The sequence below is a fragment of the Pongo abelii genome, chromosome 20 (genome assembly GCF_028885655.2).
Source record: "Pongo abelii isolate AG06213 chromosome 20, NHGRI_mPonAbe1-v2.0_pri, whole genome shotgun sequence".
In the NCBI taxonomy this organism is placed as follows: Eukaryota; Metazoa; Chordata; class Mammalia; order Primates; family Hominidae; genus Pongo; species Pongo abelii.
The window spans coordinates 51,090,399-51,108,080 of NC_072005.2; the positions used below are offsets into that span (position 1 = coordinate 51,090,399).

Consider the following 17,682-nt stretch of genomic DNA (forward strand, 5'->3'; position numbering starts at 1 on the left):
GGCAGAGCTGGCACTATAACCCAGTCTCTGACCCCTTAACCTCTCTAAGCTTTTCACCTGCGCCTTATCATGCAGAAATAGAGGTTCAAAAAGGTGAGGCATAGCAAGACCCCATCTCTGCAAAAAATAATTTAAAAAAATTAGCCAGGTTTGGTGGCATGCACCTGTGGTCACAGCTACTTGGGAGGCTGAGGCAAGATGAGACCTGGGAGAGTGGGGCTACAGTGAGCTGTGATTGCATCACTGCACCAGAACCTGGGTGACAGAGTGAGACCCTGTCTCAAAAAAGAAAGGTGAGGCGACTTGCCCAAGGCAACACAGCCAGGAGGTGAGATCCCATCATGGTTAGTCCTTAGAATTTGGGAGTCATGGGGCTCTGGGTTCAAATTCTAGCGATCCTACTTACCTATAGTGTGACGTGGGCAAGCGACTGCCTCCCTGAGCCCATTTCCTCTTCCACATGTGAAATGATGTCACATGGACAATCAGCTTTGGCTCTAACAAACCTAGAGCATCCATCAGTGGCTTAAACAAGATAGACGTTTATTTCTTCGTCACAGAAAAGCCAAGAGGTAGCCAGTTAGCTCGGGGACCTAAGCCGCTTCTGTTTTGTTCTCCTGGGCACAGCTTCTCTTCCCAGTGTTGCATCAAGGTCTAAGAGGCTCTGGCCATCATGTCTTCATTCTATCCAGCAGGGAGGAAAAAGGGAGGAAGAGGGGCAAAGTGCTCATGCCATTTGTTGAGAAAGTTTCTAGGCCATGTGCGGTGGCTCACGCCTCTAATCCCAGTACTTTGGAAGGCCGAGGCAGGAGGATTGCTTGAGCCCAGGAGTTCGAGACCAGCCTGGACAACATAGTGAAACCTCGTCTATACCAAAATATAGAAAAATTAGCCGGGCATGGTGGCGTGCATCTGCGGTCCCAGCTCCTCAGGAGGCTGAGGTGGGAGGATCTCTTGAACCCAGGAGGTGGAGGCTGCAGTGAGCTGTGATTGTACCACTGCACTCCAGCCTGAGTGGGAGAATAAGACCCTGTCTTTAAAAAAAAAAAGTTTCTGGATGTTTTCCCGTAACATTTCCACTCGTCCCCTGCTGACCAGGAAGTAGTCTCATGAACAGCTGTGAGGAAGGCTAAGAGGTGTAGACTTTATTTTGGGTCGTCCTGACCAGGTATATTTGGAGTTCTATTACTGTTGTAGCAAAGGGAATAGATGTTGGTTGCCAATTAATGGTTTGCCACAAACAGCGGAGACAAGAACATGTCCTTCGATATTGTTGGAGTGTTGGACACACGGACCACTGAGAGCAGCCTGGCCAGCGTCGCTATCGCTCAGTAAATATTAGCTCTTGTTATTGACGTTACTGTTCCTGATAGAGCTGGAGTTTGGATCCAGGTGGAGGGATGGTGCAGAGGAAAGAAGGCTGGAGCTGAGACTCCAGGCCCCCTCCCTGTTAGCAGGGGAGCTTGCTGCATTGTATTCCCCCTCAGGACAGTGGTGACAACCAACCCCCCTCACTGGATAATGGGGAAGAGCTCAAAGAACCAATGTCTATGGGTGCTTTGTGGTGCAGGCCTGTACAAGCGGCCATTGTCCCTGTTTGTGAACATGACCTGCATTCCGATCTGGGCTGCCAAGCTGTGGAGTATGGCTGGGCTGTGGCTGATGGCTGCTTTGAGGAGGGGACTCTCATCTCAGTCTTGGGCCCAGAGCGGAGGCTGTGGAGCAAGTGTCAGTGAAGCTGCGGTAGATTGTGGCAGGCTGAATGAGTGTGTCCAGATGCAGTTGGTTTCTCTTTTCCTGATTTGTCGTTGGTGCCTGCTTTCTCTCCCTGTCTTCAGTCCCAAGCAGACTCCGGTTCTGTCATTGCTTCTGTCCTTGTCAACTTTCCTTTTTAATCAGTGGTTTGGATAAAGAAACAGAATCCTCTGTTGATACGGAAATGAGAAGTAAACAGGTCGCAGCTCAGGTGTCGCCTCCTCCAGGAAGCTCCAGACTGATGGCCCCAAGTCTGAGTCAGGTGTTCCCCCTGTGGGCCCCCATCTCAGCACTGTCCACTCTAGGTTGTCCTTGTGTGGGGACAAGTCTGTGTCCCACACTGGACTGTGAGCCCGTGAGAGCAGGGCCAGGGCTAGGGCTATCTCAGTTACTGCCATACCCTAGCACAAGGCCTGCTTAACAGTTGAATGAATGAATGAATGAGCAACTTCATGAACTCCTCTGACACAATCTGATCCTAGAGACAGGATAATCCAGTGGTTACAGGATAATCCAGTGGTTAAGAGTTGGTTTTGGGCCGGGCGCGGTGGCTCATGCCTGTAATCCCAACACTTTGGGAGGCCAAGGCGAGCGGATCACCTGAGGTCAGGAGTTCGAGACCAGCCTGACCAACATGGAGAAACGTCATCTCTACTAAAAATACAGAATTAGCCGGGCGTTGTGGCGCATGCCTGTAGTTCCAGCTACTTGGGAGGCTGAGGCAGGAGAATCGCTTGAACCCGGGAGGCAGAGACTGTGGTTAGGCTAGATCGCGCCATTGCAGCCCAGCCTGGGCAACAAGAGTGAAACTCTGTCTCAAAAAAAAAAAAAAAAAAAAAAAAAGTGGATTTTGGATCTTGAAGAGGTACTTATACACTTATGTTCGTTACAGCGTTATTAGCAATAGCCAAGAGGTGGACGCAAGCTAAATGTCCATTGAGGGATACGTCAAGAAAGAAAATGTGGTCTCTACACATAATGCAATATTGTTCAATCTTAAAAAAGAAAGAAATCCTGTCCTATGCTACAATATCGATGAGCCCTGAAGATGTTATGCTAAGTGAAATAAGCCAGTCGCAAAAAGACAGTATTGTATGATCCACTGATAAGTATCTAAAATAGTTAAACCTTGCTTGAGCCCAGGAGTTCCAGGCTGCAGTGAACTGTGATCACACCATTGTACTCCAGCCTGGGTGACAGAGCGAGACTCCATCTCAAAAAAACAAAGAGAGAGAGAGAGGAAGGGAGGAAGGGAGCTCACTTCGGCAGCACATATACTAAAATTGGAAGGATACAGAGATTAGCATGGCCGCTGTGCAAGGATGACACAAAAATTCGTGAAACCTTCCGGATTTTTGGTAAAGAAAAAAAAACCTAAAAGAAAGTCAAACCCTCAGAAAAAGAAAATACAGTGGAGGTTGACAGGGATGGGGGGAGGAGGAAAGGGGAAGTTCAGTTTTGTTTCAGTTTTGTAAGATTTAAAAAGTTCTAAAGCTTTGTTGCACCACAGGGTGCATGTAGTTACTACTACTGTACTGTACACTTAAAAATGTTAAGATGGTAAATGTTTTTTACTACAATAAAAAAATTATTCTTGGTCAGGTGTGGTGGCTCACACCTGTAATCCCAGCATTTTGGGTGGCTGAGGCAGGCAGATCACCTGAGGTCAGGAGTTGAAGACCAGGCTGGCCAACATGGTGAAATCCCGTCTCTACTAAAAATACAAAAAATTAGCCAGGCATGTTGGTGCATGCCTGTACTCGGGAGGCTGAGGCAGGAGAATCGCTTGAACCCGGGAGGCGGAGGTTGCAGTGAGCCGAGATCATGCCATTGCACTCCAGCCTGGGCAACAAGAGTGAAACTCTTGTCTCAAAACAAACAAACAAAAAATTACTCTTAAAAAGCAAATAAATAAAAAGAAGCAGATTTTGTAGTCAGGCCCATCTGGGTTCAAATCCTAGTTCTGCTTATTCCTAATGTTAGGCAGGTGGACCCCATGGCTTTGAGCCTCAGTTTACTCATCTGTAACATGGGCATAAGAATAGTACCAGCTGGGCGTGGTGGCTCATGCCTGTAATCCCAGCACTTTGGGAGGCTGAGGCGGGCGGATCACGAGGTCAGGAGTTCGAGACCAGCCTGGCCAACATGGTGAAACCCTGTCTCTACTAAAAATACCAAAATTATCCAAGCGTGGTGGCGGGCACCTGTAATCCCAGCTACTCGGGAGGCTGAGGCAGGAGAATCCCTTGAACTTGGGAGGCAGAGGTTGCAGTGAGCTGAGATCGCGTCATTGCACTCCGGCCGGGTAACAGAGCGAGACTCTGTCTCAAAAAAAAAAAAAAAGAAAAAGAATAGTATGTTTCTCCCATGGTTGGGACATTTGAGTGAGACAGTGCACATAAAACAGTGCCTGGTTTTTAGTAGGGTTCATTGACTTTTCCAGAATATCCCAACAGAACCAGGCTCTGGACTCCAGGTGTTTACTCCCAGCTCAGTGCTTATTCCTTTCTGTGAAGCTGACCCTGTCAGTAGCTTCCCTGTACCTGCCAAATACTGTCCTGCAAACAGTGTCCCATGAGTCCTAGCTGTGGGAACTGGGCATTTGGCCTGGAGCAGCCTCAGGAGTATGATGGGATCTTGGCTTTGGACTTGGCTGGCTTGTCCCAGGGCAGAGGAAGCTGGGTGTGCTGTGTGGCCCCAGCTGGGGAATCAGCTAAGGAATCGAGGGAGGCAGGCGAGGTGCAGCATGAGTAGCTGGACTCCAGCAGCGCCACCTCGCTGGGCCTGTGGTCTTGAGTGTTCCTTAGACTCAGTTTCTTTAGGTGTGAAATGAGAGTCACAGCAGCCCAGCACCTGGCACGTAGTGAGTGCGGGGTTGAAACTAGCCAGGTATTAGCTGTGGTCCTTGGTGAGTGACTCAGCTCCTTCCAGCCCAGACTGCACCTTCTCGTCTGCCGGCTGAGGGCTGAGATGCAGACAGAGTGAGGAGATGCAGGAGCTTGGAAACTTGGAGCTGGCGTTTTTTTCCTGAAGGGGCTCAGAGTCTTCATCTGTTAGTAAGGATTATTCCTCTCTTTCCTTCATTGGGTGTTCTCAAGCGCCTGCTGTGGGCCAGGCCCTGTTCTAGGCTTTAGGGATATAGCAGCCAAAACAGAGTCCTGCCTCCTGGGAGTTACGTTCTCGCATGGGAGAAAGGTGATGAATGAATATTAGGTCCAGTGGAAGGTGGTAGCGGGTGCTCAAAAGAAAACAAGTGGAGTTAAGTGAGTGAATTGTGTGGTATGTGAATTACTTCTCAATAAAGCCACAGAGTGAAGGAGCTGGGGTAGATAAGTGGGGAGCTATTTAGATAGGGTCACTGAGGACGGCTTTTAGGAAGAGATCTGAAATAAACGGGGGAGCAGCAAGCGCAGAGGTCCGAGCAGAAGCACGGGGCATGTCTGGAATGCCCAAGGAATGGCGTGAGGTGAGGGCCTGCATGCCTGGAGCAGAGTAGGGGAAGGAAGAAGTCAGAGAGGGACAGGCCAGAGCCTGTGAGGGCTGAGCGGTTAGGAGCGGGGTGGGGGGTGTGGTGCGGCCCAACAAGTGTCAGCAGATCCCCTGGAGGCAGAGCCCAGCCTGGACCAGACTGCATCCGCACATTGAAAGATGACCAACATCATTAGCCATCAGGGAAATGCCAGTCAGAACCACAAGATACCACTTCACCCACACTAGGCTGGCTGACATGGAAAGGACAGACTATAACAAGTAGTAGGCCGGGCATAGTGGCTCACGCCTGTAATCCCAGCACATTGGGAGGCTGAGGCGGGCGGATCACCTGAGGTCGAGAGTTCGAGACCAGCCGGACCAACATGGAGAAACCCCATCTCTACTAAAAATACAAAATTAGCTGGGCGTGCTGGCGCATTCCTGTAATCCCAGCTACTCAGGAGGCTGAGGCAGGAGAATCGCTTGAACCTGGGAGGTGGAGGTTGCAGTGAGCTGAGATCGCGCCATTGCACTCCAGTTGAAGAACCTGATATCTCTACGTTCTTGTCACTACTTGTTTTTTTTTTTGTTTTGTTTTTTGTTTTTTGAGATGGAGTCTCGCTCTTGTCCACCGGGCTGGAGTGCAATGGCGTGATCTCTGCTTACTGCAACCTACCTCCGCCTCCTGGGTTCAAGCAATTCTCTTGCCTCAGCCTCCCAAGTAGCTGGGATTACAGGCGCCTGCCACCATGGCTGGCTAATTTTTTTGTATTTTTAGTAGAGACAGGGTTTCACCATGTTGGCCAGGCTGGTCTCGAACTCCTGACCTCAGGTGATCCACCTGCCTCGGCCTCCCAAAGTGCTGGGATTACCGGCGTGAGCCACTATGCCCGGCCCACTGCTTGTTATAGTCTGTCCTTTCCATGTCAGCCAGCCTAGTGTGGGTGAAGTGGTATCTTGTGGTTCTGATTGGCATTTCCCTAATGGCTAATGATGTTGGTCATCTTTTCATGTGCGGATGCAGTCTGGTCCAGGCTGAAGTGTCCACACCAGTCTCTAAATGAACGGCCCTGAGGATGGGAGGTGAAGAGTTAAGGGGGCTGATATTTTAGACAGCGAGGTCTTCGTACTGGCTATGCAGAAGATTGGGCCACCACCTCGAGAGGAGCCAATAACTTACTTATTTAATTTTTTTTTTTTCTTTTTTTTGAGATGGAGTCTTGCTCTGTTGCCCAGGCTAGAGTGCAGTGACACAATCTCAGCTCACTGCAACTTCTGCCTCCCAGGTTCAAGCAATTCTCCTGCCTCAGGCTCCCAAGTAGCTGGGATTACAGGCATGTGTCACCACGCCCAGCTAATTTTTTGTATTTTTAGTACAGCCTGGGTTTCGCCATGTTGGTCTGGAACTCCTGACTGCAGATGACCTGCCTGCCTTGGCCTCCCAAAGTGTTGAGATTACAGGCGTGAGCCACCATGCCTAGCCAGTTCCCTTATTTCTAAAGGTTAGCAGATTGGTTCACCTCCGAGGTATGGCCCACTTGACCTTAGAAATGAGCTTGCTGCAGGCCGGGCGCGCTGGTTCACGCCTGTAATCCCAGCACTTTGGGAGGCTGAGGCGGGTGGATCACAAGGTCAGGAGATCGAGACCATCCTGGCTAACACGGTGAAACCCCGTCTCTACTAAAAACACAAAAAATTAGCCGGGCGTGGTGGCGGGCGCCTGTAGTCCCAGCTACTCGGAAGGCTGAGGCAGGAGAATGGCGTGAACCTGGGAGGCGGAGCTTGCAGTGAGCCGAGATTGCACCACTGCACTCCAGCCTGGGCGACAGAGCGAGACTCCGTCTCAAAAAAAAAAAAAAAAGAAGTGAGCTTGCTGCTAAGCTCGGTTGTGCCTGAGTGGGTGGGGTTTGGAGCTCTGTTGGGTGGTGACCTCAGTCCTGTTTACCCCTGCAGAAGAAGGACCCAGCCCAGTTCCTGCAGGTACATGGCCGAGCTTGCAAGGTGCACCTGGATTCTGCAGTCGCCCTGGCCGCTGAGAGCCCTGTTAATATGTAAGACTGATACGGGAGGCAGGGGAGTGTCTGAAGTCTGGGAGTCAAAACGGACCTGGGGTGGTGTAGAGTCTGGAGCAGAGACTGAAGTATGGACAGACCTTTGGGGACTCAGAGGCAGGGAAGGCATGACCCGCATATGAAGGTGATAGGCACAGGGTGTAAGAACAATGAGCAGGGATTGGGGTGGAGGCACCAGAGTAGCAGTGGTGGTTGGAGGACTTAGAAATGGGTGGAGCCAGGGCCAGAGGCCCAGAGGAAGCAGAGAGTAGGTTGCCAGACCAGAGCTGTCTCAGGGTGCCTGGGGCCCGCCCCTCAAATACCCACTAGGACCTGGTTCAAGTTCCCCACTATTGCTTGGTTCTGAGAAATGAGGCCCTGGTGTCCCCAGGGGCAGTCAGATGACTGACCTGTTTCAGGTCCCAGGAGCCTGAATGTGCATTCAGGGAGGCTTGCAACAGAAGGGACTGAGAGCTGGGGGTTGAGGTGAGGGTCATGGCATGGGGACCGAAGCAGGGTGGGGGCCAGGCTTCCAAGCCTCAGCTGGCAGGGAGCAGGTGCTTTGTGTCCTGGGCAGTATGGACCCTGAGGTTCTTGCTTTCTTGCTCCCCTCCCACTTCAGGATGCCCTGGCAGGGGGACACCAACAACATGATTGACCGATTCGATGTCCGCGCCCACCTGGACCACATCCCCGACTACACGCCCCCTCTGCTCACCACCATGTAAGCCACCTCCCAGGGGCTTGCCAGGCACAGCGTCATACCCAGGAGCCCCTGTTCTTTTCCCAGCCTGCCTGTCACCTTCCTAGGAGCCGCTCCTATTTGGTACCGCCCTGAGCCTGAGGGGGATGCCTCATTTCCCTTCCTGCTGGCTTGGGGTGGGATCCACCCCTTCTCTCTGATTTCAAGGTCTCGCCCTCCCCTAAAGCTCCCCAGAACAAGAATCGGATGAACGGAAGTGTAACTACGAGCGCTACAGAGGCCTGGTGCAGAACGACTTTGCCGGCAGTGAGTGATCTGTGGAGGGACGTGGGGTGTGGGGTTTGAGGGCCCTGGAGCCTGGAAGACCTAGATAAGTTTGGGAAGAAAAGTTTTATCCACATACTTTCTACTAAAGGGCCTTGGGTTCCGGCTCCAGCTCTACGATAACTCACTTTGCCTGCATCTCTTTCCCCTTCAGGGCCTCCGTCTCTGGATTTGGTATTGGGGATGTCTGCCAGATTGGTTGTTCCCAGCAGGGTCACGTCCATATACCATGCCTTCTGACTCTGTGGTCCTTTTTTCTTTCAAAAATAGAGAAAATAGCAAGAATACGTTTTTATTTTCATTTTTTAATTTATTTTTATTTATTTATTTATTTGAGGCGGAGTTTCGTTCTTGTTGCCCAGGCTGGAGTGCAATGGCGTGATCTCAGCTCACTGCAACCTCTGCCTCCTGGGTTCAAGTGATTATCCTGCCTCAGCCTCCTGAGTAGCTGGGATTACAGGTGCCCGCCACCACCCCCAGTTAATTTTTTGTATTTTTAGTAGAGACAGTTTCGCCATATTGGCCAGGCTGGTCTCGAACTCTTGACGTCAGGTGATCCGCTCACCTTGGCCTCCCAAAGTGCTGGATTACAGGTGTGAGCCACCACGCCCAGCCAAGAATACATTTTTAAAAGCATATAGAAAGATGGGGTCTCACTGTGTTGTCCAGGCTGGTCTGGAACTCCTGAGCTTGAGTGATCCTCCTGCCTTGGCCTCCCAAAGTGCTGGGATTATAGACATGAACCACTATGCCCAGCCAGGAACAGATTTTTTACCTCTGTGTATTTTACTCTGCCCGCACAGATCAGATTGTCAGCTCTGAAGAGGAAATTTCTCCTTGATTTAAAGGAATATTTGCCAGCATTTGACAATTTGCCAAGTGTTCATGTATGTCCGGGAATTTTCTCCCAGCCCAGCCTTATCACCATTGTCATTTTCCAAATGAGGAAACAGAGGCTCAGGGAAACTTCTCGCTGCTCTGGGCTTGCCCAGGGAGGTTTGGACCCCAACAGACTTGGGCTTTTTTGTCTGTATTATCATTACATCTGCACAACCACCTAGCAAGGTAGGGGTGACACCCCGTTTTGGGTTTGTTTTTGTTTTTTTTTTTTTTTTTTTTTTGAGATTGAGTCTTACTCTGTTGCCCAGGCTGGCGTGCAGTGGCGCAATCTCAGCTCACTGCAACCTCCGCCTCCTGGGTTCAAGTGATTCTCTTGCCTCAGCCTCCCAAGTAGCTGGGATTACCAGCACGTGCCACCACACCCGGCTAAGTTTTGTAGTTTTAGTAGAGACGGGGGTTTCACCATCTTGGCCAGGCAGGTCTTGAACTCCTGACCTCGTGATCCACCCGCCTCGGCCTCCCAAAGTGCTGGGATTACAGGCGTGAGCCACCACGCCTGGCCATCACCCCATTTTACAGACAAGAATGTCGAGGAGGGGAACACCCTGTCCAAGGAGCTGGGATTCTCCACGTGTCCTTAACCACTGCTCCCTGCTGATGGAAAGCTCCTAACTCACCTACCAAGAAGGACTTGAGATTCCCTTTCTTGGGGTTCCCTGTGGAGTTAAGGGAAGGATGGAGTTCTCTGCTGGGTTTGTCCCTTACCACCTGGCAGGTCTCGGCTTCCTCCTCGAGAAGGGTGGTGGTGGTGATTTTGTTGCATGGGGTGGTTGTGAGAGTTGAGTGAGATGATGTGTATAAAACCCCAGCACTGAGTCTGGCACAGTCAGCCCTCCATGTGGGTTTGCCAGTCCAGTATTTGTTTATTTCTAAGATAGATGCTTTTTTGATTTTCTAAAATCAGAGGCTGCCAAAATTCTAGTGATCACTGAGGCCTTAGAATCAGGGACATGTGTTATAATTGATACTGTTTTTGCCATCTTTCCAGGCCACATGGATTCCTGGTGGTAGAGCCAGGGTTCCCCTTAGTTTCGCCTCACTCTGCATTTATTCATTCACTTCCACAAACAGTCACTGAACACCTGCGGTGTGGCAATGGTAGGGGAGAGGGCAGCAGCTCCATACTCAATGTCAGTCACGCCAATTGCAAACCAAGGTGATGTGACAGACGGTGTGCCATTCTCTGAGAAAAATAGGACAGAAGTCCTGGATAGAAGCTCCCTGGGAGGCATGGATAGGCCACAGGATTCCAGGCCGAGAGCAGCCTGTGCAAAGCCCTGTGTCAGCCAGGACTGTAGGCACACTGGAGGGGCAGAGCGAAGGCCCGTGTGGCCGGAGCAGGGAGAGCGAGGGAGCTTGTGCAAGACAGGGTCAGCAGGGCCTCTCTTGGGCTTTGGAGACAACAAGTAGAAATTGGGGTATCTGCTAGAGCAAGGAAGGGCCGTGCTACATCCCCTTCTGGCCCGCCAGCCTGCCCACCTCTTGTTCCAGATAGAAAAGCTGAGGTCAGTCGGGCACGGTGGCTCATGCCTATAATCCCAGCACTTTGGGAGGCTGAGGCAGTGGATCACCTGAGGTCGGGAGTTCAAGACCAGCCTGACCAATATGGAGAAACTCTGTCTGTACTAAAAGTACAAAATTAGCTGGGCACGGTGGCGCCTGCCTGTAATCCCAGCTACTTGGGAGGCTGAGGCAGGAGAATCGCTTGAACCCGGGAGGCGGAGGTTGCGGTGAGCCAAGATCGTGCTATTGCACTCCAGCCTGTGCAACAAGAGTGAAACTGTGTCTTAAAAAAAGAAAAACTGAGGCCTAGGGAGGGAAGGGAGGCAGGGGACTCACAACCCACGGTCCCACAGCGAGTCAGGGACACGTGTCTCACTGCAGGGAAGATCAGGAAAGCTCTGGTACATTGTTGAGCCCCCCAAGCTGGGTGTTGGGGGTGCAGGAGAGCCCAGGTCATCCCAGCCCACACCTGACTTAAAATGAGCCACAGAGAGGCATGCAGTGGAGTGACCTGTGCAGTCATAATGGCGTGTGGCACTCAGGAGCAGGTTATGGTTCTGAAGGGTCCAGCCAGAGGCCTCCAGAAACAGTGAGAATGATGGTAGAGTGCCCAAGTACCAGGCCAGGCACTCACTCTGCCCGTGGTCCCATTTTACGGAACAGGAAACTGAGGCACAGATGTGTTAAGTCCCTTGACCAAGGTCGTGTGTCCAGTGAGTGGTGTGTCCAAGGCTCTGCTGCAGTTGCTTGTGTCCCACCAGACATAGTTTGATTATCTGGAAGTGGCGACTGCCCCCCAAGGTGCACTGGGGTTGCGCCTGTCTTCCTGCCCCACCGCACCCTTGTGTTCCCCCACTGAATTCCTAGTGTCCCCAGCCCACTCTGACCTGGGGTCTCTTGTTTGCTGCAGTCTCAGAGGAGCAGTGCCTGTACCAGATCTACATTGACGAGTTGTACGGAGGCCTCCAGAGACCCAGCGAAGATGAGAAGAAGAAGTGAGTCGGGGTCTGGGGTGCAGGGGGTTGAGGAGGCAGGAGGGCTGGGAGCCCCAGCCAGGCATGGCCTCTTCCATCCTGTCCACCAGGGTCTCCCCGAAACCAAGGATGGTGTTCAACACACAGTCAGTGCTCAATTAATAACTGTGTAGAGGAAGAAGCCCTGTCGGGGCCAGGGCTTGCCGAGGGCTCTGCGTTACATTTTCAGCTTGGGGAGTGGTGGGAGGTGCAGGCCCTATGGTGAGACAGCCCTGGGTTTGAGTCCTGGCTGTGAGGCCCTGAGTGGGAATTCTCTGAGCCTTGCTGTGCTTCCCTGTAAAACGGGGCTGGCAGGAGGCCCTGCTGCCTGGAGTTGGGAGGCATGCAGGAGATGGAGCTTGTGAAGTACCTGTTCCAGCACCTGCCGTGTAGTGAGCTTGCAATCAGCCCTAGCTGATGTCACTCTGGAGAGAGGCTTCTTAAAGCCTCGTCCTTCAAGGAGTAGCTGGGGAGACCTGGGCCTTATCCTGGAGCAGCTGCCTCTGAGGAGCAGTGGCCGAGCAGTCTCACTTCTCTCTTCTCCACCTCAGTCTGATGAGCGCAGGCCTCCTGCCCTCACACACGCTGTTCGCTCTGCAGGGCTTAGCTCTCCTCCAGGCCAGCTGCTGTTGCCCTGGTGCACAGTAGCCTGGAGCCCTGGCTCGGGGCTGGGCCCTCAGTGACACCTTCCCTCCTGCTCCCCCTGACTGCTTGCTGCCTTCCTCCACTGGGAGGGGTCCCATGGGACTGTACTGGGAGCTTCTTGGAGACTTCAACCCTCGTCCACGGCCCCAGCCTCAGGATCCTGCTCAGGCCCCTCAGGCCCTGCTCTGTTCAGGGCAAAGCTGGGGCACCTGGCTGCTCAGGAGGACTCTGGGCTGCGCCCTTGTGGGACTCATGGTCTAGGCGGGAGATGGACCTTCCCCAACAGAGATGACCCAGCGAAGGCAGGGCTGGGGAGCTCAGGACAGTGCCGACCCACCCTAGGGTGCCAGTCAAGGACTTCTTTGCAGGTGGGGCCCTGGAGCTCAGATGTGGAAGAAGAGGGAGGAGCTGGGTGTGGGCAGGAGCAGAGGGTCCTAGGCTGAGGGAGAGCCTGAGGGGTGAGGGCCGTGGCACTCGAGGCTGGTGTTTGGGGCCAGCCTGGGGCCCTCATCTCTGCTGGGCACGGCCCTGGCTCACCGGTTCCCCTTTCCCAGGCTGGCAGAGAAGAAGGCTTCCATCGGTTATACCTACGAGGACAGCACGGTGGCCGAGGTAGAGAAGGCGGCAGAAAAGCCAGAGGAGGAGGAGTCAGCGGCCGAGGAGGAGAGCAACTCGGACGAAGATGAGGTCATCCCCGACATCGGTGGGGTCCCCTCTCTGCCCTCCACACCTGCAGTCCCTGGGCATCGTTTCTGTGTCTCGTCCCTCACCCTCTGTGGGGCACCCTGTGCTTACGAACCGTGCTCTCTCCCTCCCCCGCCCCAGGGCATGCCAGCCTCCTGCTGCCCTTGTCTCACTCCTGTCCTCGGTTCCGGCCTTCCTCTGCCTCACTCATCTCTCATTTCTAGGGTGCTATTTCTGTGATCTTTTCCCCTCCTAGGTGTTGGCTCCATTCTCCTCCACTTGGGCTGGCCTCTCTCTGCCTCTGCCCCTGTCTCCTGCTCTCTTCCCTCCTCTGGAAAAGAAGTGTTCATCCTCTTACAGAGTCAGCCAGTCAGCCCCCATCCCCCAGGCATCTGTTCACCCTCCTCCTCTCTGCCATTCACCTCCCCTCTGGATTCCCACTGATCAAACCACCCCCGAGTCTCTCTCTTTTTCTCATCCTGGTTCTTACTCCAGCAGCCGGCTCTTTTTGTTTGTTTATTTATTTTTGAGATGGAGTCTTGCTCTGTTACCAGGCTGGAGTGCAGTGGTGTGATCTTGGCTCACTGCAACCTCCACCTCCTGGGTTCAAGTGATTCTCCTGCCTCAGCTTCCCAAGTAGCTGAGACTAAAGGCACACGCCACCACACCCAGCTAATTTTTGCACTTTTAATAGTAGAGACAGAGTTTCACCGTATTGGTCAGGCTGGTCTTGAACTCCTGACCTCGTGATCCACTTGCCTTGGCCTCCCAAAGTGCTGGGATTACAGACGTGAGCCACTGTGCTCAGCCCAGCAGCTGGCTCTTTATTCACACTGTGTGGAGCCACACATTGACCTCCGCCCAGCCCTCCTTCCTCTGACTTATCACACGCCCTGCTTCCAAACACCTGTGACCCACACCCTGCTTGCCGCCCACGGTGATCTTCAGCTGCCATCTTTCCGCCCCATTCAGTCCTCCCTCTCACGTCAACCCCGCCACATGTCTCACTCATCCATTCCTCCCTCCCCCCATCCACCCATCCCTCCTTCCTTCCTTGCCTCCATTCCATTCATCCCTCTATCCATCCCTGCATCCCTTCATCAGTCCCTCTACCCATCCGTCCATCTCTCCCTTCTCTTTCCATTCCTCCGTTCATCTGCCCCTTCAAGCCTTGTCCCCGAGCTGCCTCTGTCCACCGTGTGTTGTGCTCACCTCTGGCCAAGCCCTGTGCCAGCCTAGGGGATGCCAAGATGAGCCAGACTTGATGCCATCCCTTCCTGAAGAGTCCTTCAGTCTGGCAGGCGCCCCATCATCCCCGCCTCCTGGGGCACTGCCCCTTCTCCCCTGTCCTCTCGCTCGGCTGTGGCTCCTGACAGACTTTCTCTTGGTGCAGACGTGGAGGTGGACGTGGATGAATTGAACCAGGAGCAGGTGGCAGATCTCAACAAACAGGCCACGACTTATGGCATGGCCGACGGCGACTTCGTCAGGTGAGGCCTGCCTGCTGACACCCCTACCCATTCTGTGGGCCCCACCCTGGCATCTCACTATTACCCCCGGTACTGACAGCCATCCTGTTTGTGAGCATTTGTGTGCCTAGCCCTGGGCCCAGGACTTTACACATGCAGGTCCCTGAGCCTATGGTGGTCGTGGCCCCACTTCATCTGTGCAGAAACAGGCTGCACCCAAATCACCCAGCCTGCCCTACTTAGTGCGACCTGGGGCGAATCTTACTCTTTGAAGCTCTGGGGATTCCTAGGCTGGGGGACAGCGTCCTCTAGTGGAGAGGCTTCGTTCCCTGGTTATTTATCCTGGCAGTTGCTGGTTGTACCTCTACCCTGAGCCACACTCCCTGCTGAGCTCACAAGACCACACAGAATGGTCCCAGCTCACTGGGCAGTGAACCAGAAACGGAGCCTGAGCATGGCACCCTCTGCCCAGAGCCCTTTGTGTCTCCCACCTCCCTCAGGAACATCCACTGTCCTCACCACGGCTGAAAGGTCTTACCCATCTGGTCCTCTCGACCGCCACTATCCCCCGCTGCCCAGCCTGCATGGTCTCCTTGCTCCTCAAGTGCAGAGGACTGGGCCAGCCCGTGGGCCACTCTGTCTGCTGTTCGCTTCGGGCGTCTGCAGCTTGCTCCCCGAGTTTTCTCTCTAGATACCCTGTTCTGTGTGGCTTCCCTGAGCTCCCTCTTGAAAACTGCAGCTTCCTCTGCCTTTGCTCTGCCATCTAATGGACCACGCATTTTATTTCCTTGCTCATTATCTTTTCCCCTAGAATGTAAGCCTGTGCAGGTGAGGATTTCTGTTTTTTTCAGTGCTGAGTTCTTGATACCTAAGATAGCACCTGGCACACAGAGGGTGCTTGATAAGTGGCATTGAATGAAAGATACCTCAGGCTGGCGTGGGGTGACTCAGGCCCCTCACTTTCTCTGATGACTCAGGCTGTGTCCTCCTTACCCTGTGGCCTGCCCCGTCCTCCACCCTAATTCTCACCCACCTCTATAGGATGCTGCGGAAAGACAAGGAGGAGGCAGAGGCCATCAAGCATGCCAAGGCTCTTGAGGAGGAGAAGGCCATGTACTCGGTGAGGTCTGGGCTGGAGTGGAAGGGGACAGGGGTGTGTCACAGGGAGGGCGCCCCCTCACCAACCTGGCACCCTCCCTACTCCAGGGACGCCGCTCTCGACGCCAGCGGAGAGAGTTTCGGGAGAAGCGGCTGAGGGGTCGCAAGATCAGCCCACCCAGGTAGGGCTTCTCCCTGAACCCCCACCCTGCTGGCATCTGGGGGAGGGGAGCAGGGGCTTAGGGCCTGAGAAAGCTCTTTGGAGGCAGGCATTTGACTTGAGGAAGGAGTCTTTCTAGTGGAGCAATGCATGGCCATCGTGAAGGTTTAGCGGTAGAAACGGCCTTGAGGGCCATGTGGACTCCTGTCCTTGCCAGCCCCTCCCCTCACCGTACTGGACTGGGGGCCCTTGCCAGACTCCCAGGAGGCCATGCACAGGCGGCATAAGGCTCTCCCCAAGGCAGCAGAGAGGGCAAAGGCTTTGCCCTGGACTCTCACCCAGTTCTGCTGCTTGGCTTCTTCCTTTGTCGGAGTTTGGACAAGTGACTTCCCGAACTCTCTGAGCTTCAGTTTCTTCCTTTGGAAAACGAGGCATTATCACCTACCCGGAGAGAAGGCTGGGCAGTCCCCACAGGGAGGTCTTGGGACAGGTTTGGATGAGGTAGGCTGGCTTGGAGCGGAGAGCCCAGCCTGGGTCAGGAGGCCTTGAGGAGAGGCCCCGTGCAAACCCATGCCTCTTTTTGCCACCTCTCTTAAAGGAGAGTGATTGAGAGTTCCTGTAAGACTGAAACAACTTGTAGGTTCAGCGGTTGGTATGGGAAACATTCCTTAAAGAATAGCACCAATTGTCACTGCTGTCAGCAGTGGCACAGAGGCACACAGAGGGTAGTGCAGGAAAGGCCAGGCTGGGTGGCTGTAGGACCTGGGTTTGGATCCCAGTTTCCTCCTTTATGAGCTGCGTAATGCTGGACAAGTTGATTCACCTCTCTGGGCCTCAGTTTCCTCAGCTGTGATAGTCTCTCTTTTTTTTTTTCTCCCCAGAGACAGGGTCTTGTTCTGTCCAACCCAGGCTGGAGTGCAGTGGTGTAATCACGACTCACTGCAGCCTCAAATTCCTAGGCTCAGGTGATGCTCCTACCTCAGTCTCCTTAGTAGCTGAGATTACTGGTATGCATCACCACGCCCAGCTAATTAAAATAAAAAATACTTAGTAGAGACGGGGTTTTGCCGTGTTGCCCAGGCTGGTCTCAAACTCCTGGGCTCAAGTGATCCTCCTACCTCAGCCTCCCAAAGTGCTGGGATTACAGGCGTGAGCCACCATACCCAGTCTATTTTAATCTTATCATCGTCATCATCATCATCATCATCATCATCATCATTATCATCATTAGTAAGCCCTGGACCCAGTGAGAGCTAGAGAAGATGATTGGGAGGAGGGATGCTTTCATTCTAGGGTCAGGAGGCCAAGCAGAACCAGGGCTGCTGAAGTCCAAGTTCCTCAGTGTCATGATGGGTCTAGGATATTGTGAGGTGGGGCTTAAGTTTACGCTTTGGACAGATCTGAGGTGGGGATGGGTGGAGGAATCAAGGGAAGGCCCCCCAACCTGGTCAGCAGCCCCCTCACTGTGCCAGGTACCTAGCTTTGGGTCCTCAGGTTGGCGGGCTTATCCCAAATTCATGCCCGCTGAGATTTTAAGCCCCAACTTGTCCCACCCCATTCTTTTCTCTGTAGCTATGCCCGCCGAGACAGCCCCACCTATGACCCTTATAAGCGGTAAGTTGCTCTGGAGGACCAGGGAGTAGCAGACAGGGAGCCTCCTGATGGGGACAGGGGCGCTGAGGAGGGGATGGGAGGTTCACCCTGCTAGGCCACCCCAAGGTCACAGACTGCATGATATGTTCTGGGTCTGAATCATTTTTCTGTTTTCCAGACCATTGTCTTGTTTTCCCAGTTTTAAATAAATTTTTTTTTTTTTGAGATGGAGTCTCACTCTGTCGCCCAGGCTGGAGTGCAGTGGCACGATCTCGGCTCACTGCACGCTCCGCCTCCCGGGTTCACGCCATTC

General features: G+C 53.3%; 1 protein-coding gene and 1 non-coding gene across 5 annotated transcripts in view; both read left to right on the plus strand.

Annotated features, from left to right (window-relative positions):
• CLASRP (CLK4 associating serine/arginine rich protein) overlaps positions 1-17,682 on the plus strand; it is a 31,000-nt gene that overhangs the window by 4,910 nt on the left and 8,408 nt on the right. For all 4 annotated transcript variants that reach the window (XR_008516626.1, XR_008516627.2, XR_008516628.1 and 1 more), the window contains exons 3-11: positions 7,180-7,277; positions 7,900-8,001; positions 8,207-8,286; positions 11,618-11,702; positions 12,920-13,068; positions 14,443-14,539; positions 15,560-15,638; positions 15,725-15,798; positions 17,349-17,390. Coding sequence is in view for 1 of the 4 variants with exons in the window: in XM_002829388.6 (XP_002829434.2) it covers positions 7,180-7,277; positions 7,900-8,001; positions 8,207-8,286; positions 11,618-11,702; positions 12,920-13,068; positions 14,443-14,539; positions 15,560-15,638; positions 15,725-15,798; positions 17,349-17,390 (806 nt within the window). In the remaining 3 variants the exon portion in view is untranslated. The remainder of the gene's footprint in view (positions 1-7,179; positions 7,278-7,899; positions 8,002-8,206; positions 8,287-11,617; positions 11,703-12,919; positions 13,069-14,442; positions 14,540-15,559; positions 15,639-15,724; positions 15,799-17,348; positions 17,391-17,682) is intronic.
• LOC112130269 (U6 spliceosomal RNA) lies at positions 3,009-3,112 on the plus strand. The gene has a single exon (XR_002912539.1). It is a non-coding gene; the product is annotated as a U6 spliceosomal RNA (small nuclear RNA).